The 13,566-nt window shown below is 37.9% G+C and overlaps 1 protein-coding gene across 2 annotated transcripts in view; it reads left to right on the top strand.

The window, feature by feature from the left end:
- Window positions 1-13,566, top strand: part of LOC134799408 (neural cell adhesion molecule 1-like) — a 153,011-nt gene that overhangs the window by 41,496 nt on the left and 97,949 nt on the right. For both annotated transcript variants that reach the window (XM_063771803.1, XM_063771802.1), the window contains exon 4: window positions 9,779-9,987. In XM_063771803.1, the coding sequence (XP_063627873.1) occupies window positions 9,779-9,987 (209 nt within the window). The remainder of the gene's footprint in view (window positions 1-9,778; window positions 9,988-13,566) is intronic.

The raw sequence follows: 13,566 nt of genomic DNA, 5'->3' as shown, positions 1-13,566 counted from the left end.
ATTTAGGATATATTGTGGGCCATGGACATATTAACCCGCGACCTACTGTGTAGTTGGGGTCTACAGGAATATATTGTTCTGCAACTTTGAGCTAGCTGTTGTTATTCTAGTGATAATGACATCACAGGTAAATCTAAACTGTTTGCAATTCCAACCTCCCTAGCACAGGTGCGCCGCGAGAGCATGTTGCGCGCGTAATAACTACTAGTCTCTTTCTGACTGTATGAATAAGAAAGGAATGGGTAGAATATCTCGACAGGCTTTTATTGTGCCTCTTTAGTACAGAGATATACTACCAAATGCTTTTTTATTCATACAGACAGAAATAGAGACGGGTAGCTACCACGCGCGCGACATGCTCTCGCGGCGCCCGTTTGCTAGGGGCGGAGGAATTGCAAACAGTTTAGTTTTTGCCTGTGACGTCATTATCTCTAGAATAACAACAGCTACCTTGGAATCGCAGTACAGTTTAGTAAAACCTATGACGTCATCGTCTCCGATATTGCTAAAGCACGCTTAGAATTACAAAACGGTTAGTTTTCACCCATGACGTCATCACCTCCGATATTGCTAAAGCACCTCTCGGAATAACAAAACCAAATTTCTGAAATTACTCTAGCATACTTCAAATTACAAATATAGAAGTTGTATTTCCTACTAAATGGAAATTGCAAAAGTCAATTTGTTCCTATTAGTTGACTCTCCTTGTCCCCGGATTAAGTTTTATTTTTGTAATTCTAAGTGTGTTTTTGTTAGTTTTTTTTCTCAGTGTAACCTACCTATAGTCTGTATCTTTAGGTATTTAAATAAAAGTAAACAAACAATTTGTACATTTTCGGGTAGTTATAACATTTATTGGTTAACCAACCAAATACAAAACCGCCTGGATCTGTCACTGAACGACCTGACTTTAACCTACATTATTTGATCATGTAATGTTTTCATCTACCCTCAACTGGCTTAAGGATCCATTTGAGGGTAGATTTTGTTTACTTTTATTTAAATACCTAAAGATACAGAGTATACCTACCTACGCCTTTTCCCCCAAAGTGTACTGTATTCACGGACGTCACACTAAACTAAATCAATAGGTAGGTCGGTTAGGTTCGTTAGGTAGCTTCAGATGCCCGAAGGGCAACCCGCCCAGAAATAGGAGCCCCGCGTCATCTCAGGGTAAGGAGGAAATTTTCTCGGAAATATTGATTTTCAATATATTTTCATTAGGCTTTTTGAACTTAGCTATTTTGAGCACTAGACATATTGACTTTCAAAGTATTGTCCTTAGGCATTTTGTACAAAGGAATATTGATTTTCGAAAATGAGATCGTTCGATTAGAAGTGTATTAGGACATGCATCTTTAGGAATTTCGTACATTAGACATTTTGATTTTCGATGTTTTGTTTTAGGAATTTCGTACTTAGGAAATTTGATTTTAGAATTTATGCTATATAACCATTTTGTTAGGGCAATCGTTTGAATAATGCATCATATCATTCGTATATCTTATTATTCGTATAACTAACCACCTGGGCTCACACCTGACCAAGATCGCACTAATGCCAAGATAAATATGAAATATGAGCGAGTATTCGCAGATAAAAATGGCGGATTGATTTACTGTGGTCCGGCCGGAGATCCGGATTGCCGGGTTCCGGCGCCAGCCAATCCGATTGGGACTTATTTTAGTTTGAGATTATGTTTTGAAATTCGGACGGATTTTGGAATTCAATGCATATTATTTGCTCGTCTTGTAATAATCTAACTTTTATTTGATATTGTAACAATTATTTTAACATATACAATATGTACAGTGTAGTGGGCTTTCAGTGTCGGATCCACCCAGTCGGCCTTTTGGCGGGGGACAACCTAGTTAAAATCACTGATGCCCATGAACTCTCACCAGTGGCTCCTCGTAGCTGTCTACACGCAGCTGCCACACCCCGGGCAACCCCGTCGACTCGTGGGCCAAACCTGGTAGAGGGGGGTTTAGGTGCTTGCACCTAAGCCTTGCGGTCGCTCCCCGCATAGTGCATAGTGTCTGCTTCGGCTGAGTAGCAGTCCACCACCGGTGGCGAGGCAGCTAGGCAGTTGTGGATGGCCTGAAGGGTAGCGATAGGAGACCTGTTATCGCTACCTAGATACTGCATCTCTGCTTCTCTCCGATCGTAGCGGCTATCCGTTCCATTGGAACAAGAGGGGTAGGGACAAGAGGGTGCGTCTGTGCTTGCGCGAGCACTTACGCACCATAATATATCCTGCGCAGCGGACTGTTTCTGGGTACTGGCAAAATAAAAAATTGCCTAGTCCAGAGCACACAGTCGCTGGGGCCGAAATCGGTTAGGAAAGCATCATCATCATCATCATCATGTACAGTACAGCGCTCTAAAACTCAAATAGCCGACGTAGCTGAAACAGCCGCCAAGCTGAAGTGGGACTGGGCGGGATACGTTTGCCGTATGCCGGATGACTTGTGGGCTAAAACAACAACCAATTGGGTCCCACATAAACCCGGGGTCGCGGCAAACCTCGACGGCGTTGGCGAGATGACCTTGACGCCTTTGACAGGAACTGGTGGGAGACGGGTCAAAACCGGGATACGTGGAAAGGGAGGAGGAAGGCCTTTGCCCAGCAGTGGGACACTCTAGGCTCATATAAATAAATAAATATATGTACAGTCACCATACGGGATTGTTATGCCTTTTAGGGTTCTTGCTAAATTGGAAATTCTAAAGCGTAAGTATTGAACAACCAATTTAGCCAGGACCCTAAATGGCGCAACAATCGCGGAGCGTGATTAATGGTACATCACAGCAAGAATAAATAGGGACAACCGAAAAGTGATTAAATGATTGTTGATTTCAAAACAAAACTTCGACAGTTAACGCGAAAGCTAATACTCTGATTGGTATAGTATACCCAGCAAGCTGCAGGTTGGAATCTCGCTAGTAATCCTCTAATTTGTAATTTTACAATTTAAAACAGCTGTACTTGGTTTAAAGTTTGGTTTTCGATCGGCTGTCTTTTGAACAGCCTCGTTTAGGAGCAGTTACATACGTATGTTCGCCTTCAGTCATTCAGTGAAATGGTAGAGAGAACTGGAAGAACACTAATTCATTTAAACCAGTGTTTTATAATTATTTACAAAAACGGGGGTTAATCGCGTATAATTAAGTTTTAAAATTACCTCCGATGTTTCGAGGATTAAGACAATGTCGACGGCAAAAGTCCCGTTTGCGTAAATAATAACGTGTAAAAAATTTAAAAGTTTCTTATTCATCAATGTTTTATATCGTACAAAATATTTTTACATGCATGCATCAAATGGATTTCCACGAATAAAATTAAATATGTATTAATTACTAAGTGTCATATCGGGGGGATTCAATCACTGGAGTTTCCCATGACAACAGAACAGCGAATCAAAAGTTGATTTCGTTGAAAACTAATTAAATATTCACCCAGTACGTGTCTGCGATAGAAATTGTTAAAAATATTGTGAAATTCTCGCTTTTATTCGAGCATTTGTGAAAAATGTCGAACGCGGGGCGAATACGATTCGCGTGGCTCAATCAGTGGTGGCGAATAGTCACAGTCAAAATAGGAAATCAGTAGTTTACGGATCAAACACCTTTTTGAAAAAGTTCACTACTGTGGACAGTACAATAAAAGTTTACGACTCTGGTACATATAAATATATTTTGTTTTTCTTTTTTGAGTCACAAGTAGGTACTGAAAAATGTACCCCGCCTCTAAGGACGCAGCGTAAAAAATTACTTTAGAAGATTCAGGAGAGGGCGGTTCATCCTAAATTTATCATTTCTTAATTACAATGATAAAATTATTTTCACCACACCAGCTCGGAAAGGCTTACTTTGCACTTCAAAAACTGATAGCAAAGTTGCATTTTATTCACATGTGAGGCAAAGTAATCAAATGCAAATTTTGAGTTATTCTCTTATGTTTGCTGGTAGAATTGACTTTTAAATGATGATTTTGGATGATAAATATTTAATAAAATTAATTTGGATGTGATTTGGTTTCATTTTGTTTGATATCTTACATTTAATATTAGCTTAGGGTTGGTGTGGTGAAAAATTCTGTGTTTCACTCGGGGGCAAATTTTGTTTAACCCTCGTGCTTTGAAACCCTCGCAACGCTCAAGATTCCATTTTTCGAACCACTCGCTAAGCTCGTGGTTCAATTTTAGAATCTTTCGCTTGCTCGGGTATCAATATTAGCACGAGCGGTTAAACAACAACTTTGGCCCCTTGTAAAACAAATAACTATTATCTTCATTATTATGTAATAGGTAGTAACAAAAAGTTTAGCCAATTCAACACAATATCGTAAATATCCTCCTAAGGCCCAGCCATACAAATGAAAAATCCAGACTTTGCCACTGAAATTTGAACCTTTAGTGCAGGGAATAGAGTTGATTTTGGTTTTCTTTGAACATTGAACGAAACAAAACAAATGCGACTCTGTTCCAATTGAATATGATTTAAATTTCATCGAACTGAATAAGTACTATAGGTAGGACCTTGGGCCTTAGGAGGATATACCTACTCGTTACTATAATTATAAGTTACTTTTACAGTACATATGGTCCTATTTTCCCGCACTAGTGCGTAAAATAGCACTTTTCGTGCGTATGTCAAAAGTTTAAAGGGCCATATTTACTGTAAAACGTTGTACAATACACGTGCGAATAGGTAATTCGGGACTCCCTTCGGTCGTGTTTTAATTTATCGCCACTCGTTTCGAATTTCCTCTTTTCCGCACTTGTATCTCGTAAATAGCTATTGTGTACTACCTAGCCCTACGTACCTGTAGATTCATGTAATTTTCTATTTATAATCATCAAAATCGCCATAACTGCGCTAGCCTCAAGTTGCAAACGAACCAATAGTGGCAGCGAAACTGAGGATTCGCAACAAGGAGGTTGTAACGTTTTATTCAATTCTGACCTTTATAAGAAATGCGTTTAAGATGAATAACCAAACGCATAAAGGTGACATAAATATCAGCTTTCAAACAATTGTCATGAAAGTTAACTTACTGTTATATAACCACTATGGCATAGTTGCCGACGTGATGCCAATAACTGGCTTTTATAGGAGGTAGATATTTAAAGCTACCGGCATTGCCCTAATAATGGCTCCACCGAAGTGATTAATGGCCAACGCCCGTATAACGGTTTAGTATGTACGATATTAACTCTTTTCAAAGATAAGCGTTCAACGTTCTATTTGATGTGGAGTTTGAAAAGGGTTTTAGTAAATTAGTTGTTCCTTTGATTACCTATCTGAAAGAATAGTTAATCCTTACAAGTTAACGTTAAATTACCAAGTAAATGTTATAGGTATATACTGGGAGTGGTCTGTAATACGAGCAAAAAATTAAACTGTAGGCTGTACCTACTCCTCACACTGACCAACATTTGTTCAGCAACTTTAAAAAAAAGCTTGTATTTTGATTTTAATACGCTTTAAAATGTATTCTAAGACGCAATGTATTGCGAATTTTACTGAGGCGTGACAAGCAACGTCAATCACAATGATAATGGCGTACAGTACATTGAAGATAATAAGATATACTTTTTATGAAAAATAGGAAGTCTAAAGACTTCATAATATTTAAAAGATATAGATATAGAAACGATAGTGTACGTTCCAATTGGTACATCAATTTTTATTCAATGCTATAAATACGGTCAATATTAGCAAGAGATAGTAGATTGTACAACAAGGGCATAAAGTGACCCATTTTTACCCGAGGCAATTTTTTGGTCTGAGCGAAGCGATGACCAAAATAGTAGACGAGGGTAAAAATGGACATTTATGCCCTTGTTGTACACTCTGCTTTTCACTTCGATTGCGAGGAAAATATACAAAAAATCAAATATTTTAGGTTATTTTAACGTATTTATTCAAGACTAAAGAAAATTGTTCTTGGGCCGGTCGGAGGCGCGGGGCACGCCGATCGGGAGAGCGCCGGTCGGGGGCGCGCCGGCAGGGCTGGCAGTTTGTATGGCAGAATTTGGACTTTATTGCTAAGTCAATAAGGGTCGTAATAGATGATTTTACTTTATGCTCTAGAGCATAAAATGCGATTTTATGTCGTCTACGCACGACATAAAGGTGCACTTTTTGAGCATGAGAAGTGAAAAGTATATTTATATACCTAAATGAAATAAATAAATAAGGTGAAACGAAACTACCGGTGACTAACAGACAAGATAAACATTCCGGGAATCAGCTATCAGCTCTTATCAGCTCAAAAACTTATTTACGACAGTGGACCACCTCTCCATTTACATGCTAACAAACTACCCTCGCAAATATATTTTGCTTCTACCGGGAATTTCACAGATGTTGTGATAAAATATCTCGGCATCGAGAGACGTTGGAACAAAAGCGATAATGGTTCTATCCACAGAATATAAAATTTTATGGTAAATGTAACAAGTAACCGTCAAAAATATTTTTTGATACACACTTTTATTGCCGACTGTACTTTCTCTCCTTTGCATGTCTATCAAGTACTTCTCGAGACCTTTCAAATGAGCCTAAACTCAATGTGTTTATGTTTCGCCATCGAAGAGTTCCTTTGGCTAACTTCCGACTGCATTATCAGATCAGCTTCATGTTAGCATAAATTATTGCATTGTCATCGGAAATAAGGAAGTATACGAAATTTCAGCTTAATCAGACACCCGGAAGTGGTTTAAATTTAAATTTTGAAGCACCATAGGTACAAAGGGATATAGGTATATACCTACGCAGTGAAGCTAAATAAAAGTGTGTAAAAATGGGTAGATATATCCTAAAATTTTCTACTCTCTAACATATTTAATGACCACTATAATCCATACTTTTAATAGCTAAAAAACAGATTTTATAATAGACGTCCCTCGGAAAAGCAGCAATAGTTAAAATAAAATACTTGTAACGTGCAAGTTGTAGAATGAGCTACCTTCTGAGAGTTCTGAGGTGTTTCCCTTGCGCTATGACATGGGGTTCTTCAAGAAGCAGGTATTTAGGGTTCCCATAGGTTGGCAACGCATAGTGGTTCCTCTGATGTTGCTTATGTGATTATGTCCGTGCCAACTGCTTCCCATCAGGCTCGCCTGCTCGTTTGCTTCCAATTACATAAAAAAAAAAAACATTTTCCTCTACAGAAGAAGAGAACAACGCTTAATCTCAATTTCCGTTAAACCAATTACGTATCCTTGTCATAAATAAAGTCTTAAGTTCAAGAATTATACACAATCTCCCTAATATATTTGATTAGCAATTCACTTAGCTAGAATTGCTTGTATGGGAGTATTTGCAGGCCATTGAACTTGAAAATTAAATTTAAGATTTTGTTAGGGGAAAACGAAATGAATTTGCAAATGGTGGTCACATTTTTCCGTTTAGCGTGTAGCAAAAAATAAGTAAAATAAAACTATGTGACAAAGACTACAAGTTGGGGAATCGGCGGGACAACAATAGTAATAACTGATTTATACACAAATTAATTGGTTTATTAGAAAACATGCACACATACAACATGGAGGACTTCCTAGAGAAATTAGATGACATGGACCAGTCCGCACGACTTTGCAATGTGGAAATTCAAAATATTCCTGAAAGAAGAGGCGAAAACCTTGTGCAAATGGCCAGCGATATAGGACGTATGCTTGGAGTCGAGTTGCCTCCCGAAAAAATCTTAAGCAACTAAAGGATGACTCACGCTAGAAAGGCCCGGGTCCGGGCTGAGGCGTCCGAGACTTCGTATTCTATACAAAGCATCACGTGATCTCCCGGCATAGTAAAGACGTTTAGAATTTTAAATAAAAAGACTGTTGATTAGTCTATGTACAGTCCTTTTTAAATTCCATGTCTGGTTATTTTCAATAAGGCAAAAATGTACACATATATTAACGTTGTCGTACGTCAAAGATTTGTTAACACTTTTGCACCAGGAGGCGAAAAGTGTAAAGATATCTTTGACGTCGACTGTACAAAGTAATCGGCGGAGCGAGTTTAGCGTCGTTCTAGCGGCTTCCGTGTCACGCACACCTTGTATAACGTTACGTTACCGCGCTATCAAACATACGGCTTGAGTACATACATACATACACTTCTTTAGAGTATGTAGGGTGTAGCCTGTATTGGGGCGGATCATTCTCTTATTCCAGGCCAAATTGAACGATTCTGATGACACTGACATCAGAGTCGTTCAATTTCAACAAACACTAAAAAGTACGGAACCTTTGGTGGGCGAGTCCGACTCGCACTTGTCCGGTTTTTTTGTCAGCGTATTTTTGGCCAGCTGTATAGGAGACCTTTTTAATAAGTCTCAGTCTAAATACGAACACTATTTATTTATTGCTCTCGTCTTCCTTTATGTGTATCCAAAATTCTCATATTGCTATTTGTCCATATTAAATTGTCTTTCACCTGTTAATGTTTGATCCTTTCGCATTTTCTCAAAGGTTAGCTCGAAGAGATCCCTTTTAGGGATAAGTTCGTTTTTGTACATAACATTTTTATTTTTGTTTTGTTTTTGTCCGTTTTATGTAAATCTGTTTATGTGCAATAAAGCGACATACATACATACATACAACACTCGTCCAAACTGCGGTTCGCAACCTCAGAGCTCGTAACAACGAATTCAATTATACCCCGACTTTAATGAGAACTTAGCGTGAACGAAACAAGCTCTCTCAACGCCATTTAAAAGTCAATATTAATAGATTAAGATTTTAATTACTTACCGTTAGTGGCTGCTATGAAAAAGTTGATTACCTGACGGTTAAAATTAATACTCAGTGATTACGGTGCTTGAAATATAATTAAGTGGAATGAAATAAAGTAAACAGCGTAGACGTTTCATTATTTTATATCGCAAAGGCGGAAAATGGATGTATGGTCTAACTTATCAAGCGCGCACCGTGGAAGCTTATGGATACGTGTAACTTTAGGTTTTGACGTAACATGTCCCTTTTAACCTGCAGGATGCATTCCGTGTCAAGAGAAAAGTAACAAATATATTCGGAAGATTAACTGGATGTTAAATTGTAGACCTATAACCGTGGAGTGAACTTTCTGTGTCAGTTATAGTCAAGGCAAGAGTTCCGTTGGTCAACCGAGTGACCCCTCTAATGCTGTGTTTATGAATTCAAGCCCTGCGCGTTATCGAATCAATTTTGAATATGCTAATGTTACCAAACAAAGGGTGGAATGGTTTACTCATGGAATTTACTATAAGATTCCATTCTATATGTCGGAACAACAGACTAGATTATAAAACACTATAGTATCGTATTTAAGAGAAATACTCATTTCATAGTAAGTAGTAGTAGTAATAGAAATAGAAATAGAAAAACATTTATTTATGACAAACAAACACAGATGACAAAAACATGTTGACAAATATACAATGTATAACATTTAGTGCAAAATGCCAATAATCATTTCATTGAACACAACACGTATTTTACAAAAATAAATTACAGTAGTGGAAGTACAAAGGCGAACTTATCCCTATAAGGGATCTCTTCCAGCTAACCTTCGAGTAGACATGGATCTACTCATACTTTATTATACTTACCTAATATATTCCTTCGAAGAGGCTCAAATCATTTTTGTCTCAGAAAACAAAGGATGATAGAAATACATACTAAACGTTGGTATCTAAAGCTTCATTGTGTCCCTAACAGAAAATATATAGAACCACTGTTTCTGAATAAAACCCGGTTTCATTACTAAAAAAGTATTCTGTTTCCAGTTTCGACGTCCGCGGCCGCTCATTCAACAAGGCGCTGCAATGGTCCGACCCAAACGCGTTCGGTCCCCGCGCGTACTTCGCGACGGTGGCGCGCCCAGCGGCGCTCACGCTTGACACTGTACAGCTGGACGATGAAGGCATCTACCGCTGCCGCGTCGACTTCAAGAACTCACCAACGAGGAACTTCCAAATACGGCTGTCTGTTATTGGTGAGTTTTTATATCCTCTCTTAAGGGTCCCACTGATTAACAGTCCGCCGGATGGTACCTGCCTGTCAGTTGTTCGGAACTGTCAACTTTTTGTTCTAACTGACAGGCCGATTCCGTCCGGCGGACTGTTAATCAGTGGGCCCCTTTACTTACTCCATTGGATCAGTGACCTAAAATGAGACTATGCCTTTGACACGACACTGTACAACTTTACTCAGTCCCGCGCTCTTCTTGCAAATAGGGTAGTGTCCTAACCCTTTATAAAATGTTTAAACAATAAATATAATATTATTACTAGAAAGTGAGAACCCAATCTGCGACGTTAAAAGGTGATGTCCCATCTCGTTTTAGTAATTTTTAAACAATCGAAAGCGCAAAAAAATGTATGGTTTAGCGCCACATGCACCATCCCACAGGGGTTAACCGGTTAAATCTCGAGTTACCATGGTTACCCGTACATTTGACACTGGGTTAACGGTTTGACCGTTTAACCCCGGGTTATTGGAATGGTGCAAGTGGCGTTAAAGAGTATTCCCGTAATGATATCATAACCTCTGTGAAACAATTCAATTTATCGATGGGAAACAGACCTACTTAAACAAATTTTTTGCAGATTAGCCTACATCATACCACTTCAGCGATACAATAATTTATTATATTCTTAAATAAAAAGCTCTAAATTAACCCGCCTTCTTCATCCTTGCACTTTTCTACTTGCATTCTAAAAGAGGCCGGGATACGCTTTTAGGCAACCTATTCCAAGTATTTGCGCAATCACTGATTTATTATGAAAGCGACTGCCAATTCACCTTTCAATTTAGAAGCAAACTAGGTATAATTGGATAAGTCCAGTTCTGGAATTCTGAGAAATATCAAATGATTATCTTCCAGAGTTGATTACATCATCATAAGGCCTTTAACATCTTGACAGATGATTTATGCAGCGTATGTAAGCGAGGAACAACGTCTCTCGTGGCTGTATAAGCCAATGGAGGACCGGCATTTGCGACCGTATTTGTGGCTACTAAAGCAGGGAGCCATGTCGGCAGTAACATCAGGTGGATTGTGCCTCTTTGCGAGTTTTCGGGCATGGTCTTGGAACCAAGAATTGCTTACATAAGTTTCAAGACATTCATTGATATGGTCCGGCCGAGCTCAAACTACTGTCTAGCCATACTACCTACATATAATCGTCAATAGGTTTGAGCTAACGCGGATCGTCAAGGTTGTCTGGAAGAGATCGCTCTTTTGCGGGAAGAGTCTTTTTTCTTCAACAATTCAACTTTGTAATGCAATTACTGGAAAATGGGATATCCAAATCATCATCAACATCCTCTTAGCGTTTGTCCCGCACTGTGACGGGACGGGGTCCGCTTTCCTGCTTTTCAAATATTATGAGTAGATTGCAAGTTGTATTTAGGTTATTTTCTTTTGTGGGTGTTTTATAGTTAATTAGCTTTCTCTACATATCCAATGATTTTTATTATCAAAAATATTGTCATTGCGCTAGTTTCCGTCCATGCTCTAGTTTTCGTCCACTTGACGGATTAGCAAATAATATAATTCATTTTGAATTTGCTACTTGCAAAGTATCAATTTTATATAGATAGATATATTGTTTAGACATTAAGGATTACAATAAGTCCAATTTGTTCAGAAATGTATGTTTATATTCAAATTTCGTCAAGTGGACGAAAACTAGAGCTGGACGAGAACTAATAGCGTTGTGATTACTATGATAGTAGTGTAGGTACTAGTAAAGACAATCTAGCTTTATGAACTATTACTATCGGATAAGTTGTTTTTATGTCCTGGTGTCTGACCAAATCAAAAATCTAAGTGCACCTTAAATTGACGGGACAGAATAATGTTCTTTAATATCCTCTAGCCGCCTAGAGGCCTGATGTAAAAAGGTCTCACATTCTATTCTATTTTGAAACGTTATTTTGACATATCAAAATTCATAACGAAAAATAAACGTATATAACAAGTTACCTGATGATCTAAAAAACAAACCAACTACATTGTTCAAACATTATTTAGATTCTTACCTACTTAAGCATTGTTTTCATAGTGTAAAAGTGTTTCTGGATCAAACTGATTAGCTTCATAGTTTAGCTGTTTGATTGTACCTAGTTATATTTTAATATATTGTGTAAACCAAAGATATAGATGTAAGAAATATTAGTACACCGACTTCACGGTAGAATATGATGGAACTTGCATTCATTCTAATTTAAGATCACATCAATGTACCATATTCTGACAAATAAATACATTTCATTCAATTTTCCTTGGCAAGTTTTGACGTGTGGGCGGTTAGAGGAACAATAAATACGGAGCTTCTAGTCTTAAAATAACCTGTTTACCAAACGGGGTGAGAAAGGGCACATAACTTGACATCTCAATACAACTGTCATATTTCTCACGAACCCCGTAAACTATAATTTCCCTGAGTGTTTGTAAAGTTTTCATTGTAACCTCGTCATTATAAATTAAATTTTAGTTCGCGCTATTGTGGGGGTCCCTTTTACCTGGCGACGAAGCAAGGACACAACCTCCATTAACATTCAACACAGCTGCTTCGATATTCTGAAAATTCCGATTCGACTTTTTATATTGCTTTAATAGTCAAGGCCGTTACATTTTTTCAGTGGAAATTTAAAATAACCTAGTTGGAATACTTTGGTGATTTTTATAAATTTTTAGTTACAATTTCTAAAACCCCAATCCCTCTGTATTGAGCGTTGAACTTTTAAATCAAATAATAGAAAGTAATTGTGCTCGTAAATGTAAAAATGCTATTAAAATTTGTGTTTCAGTTACAGATAAACAGTTGAAAGAGAAAATACAGAGAAAAGTAATCAGATTACATCATGAAATGTGAAAATAAATGCAAGGAATAAAAAACATCTCAACTAATAATACCATTTTAAAACTTGACAAGTATGTAGATGAAACTAACTATTTTTGAAACGCAGTAAACTGAAAGAGTAAATTAATGTAACTAGTTACTATTTTCCGAAAAATCATCGTCGAGTTCAAACTAAATACCATCAAAATTGGTAGTTGAACACAGAAATATTACACAAAAACACTTATAACAAGGCACACTTAACGAGTTAAATCGTTCCCCAGATAACTTTCCCAAGCCCGCAATGCCAGTACGGAGCAGCTGCTCGCATTCTCACACTGAAAAACTTTAGCGCAAAATGTCTGCCCTATGCTGAAAATTTATAAGCGAACCTTATCTAAAAAGCCAGTCTTTCAACGGCTTTCGCCGCGCGAGCGATGCAAAACAAAGCTTTGAATTTCGCTCCTTTGAATTTCGGTAAGGAAAATGAGAGGTTACACACGGCCGTCCCATCAAAGAAGCCCCAGAGTGGTGTTATTACAATAATGTACGGCGATACCACGTGTAGAGGCTTTTAGTGCCGAGTGCGAGAGCCTTAAACGTGTTAGCCTGCGAACGAAAACATATTTTTCTCGTAACTCACTTAATGATCTGGGTGGTGACGTGGCCAAAAGATAATAGTGCTGGAACATAATAATAGATAAACTTGTAGCAAGAATAAATGA

Source organism: Cydia splendana, chromosome 18 (assembly GCF_910591565.1).
Source record: "Cydia splendana chromosome 18, ilCydSple1.2, whole genome shotgun sequence".
Lineage (NCBI taxonomy): Eukaryota > Metazoa > Arthropoda > Insecta > Lepidoptera > Tortricidae > Cydia > Cydia splendana.
The sequence above is the reverse complement of the archived record's forward strand: the minus strand, read 5'-3'. Positions and strand labels throughout refer to the sequence as shown.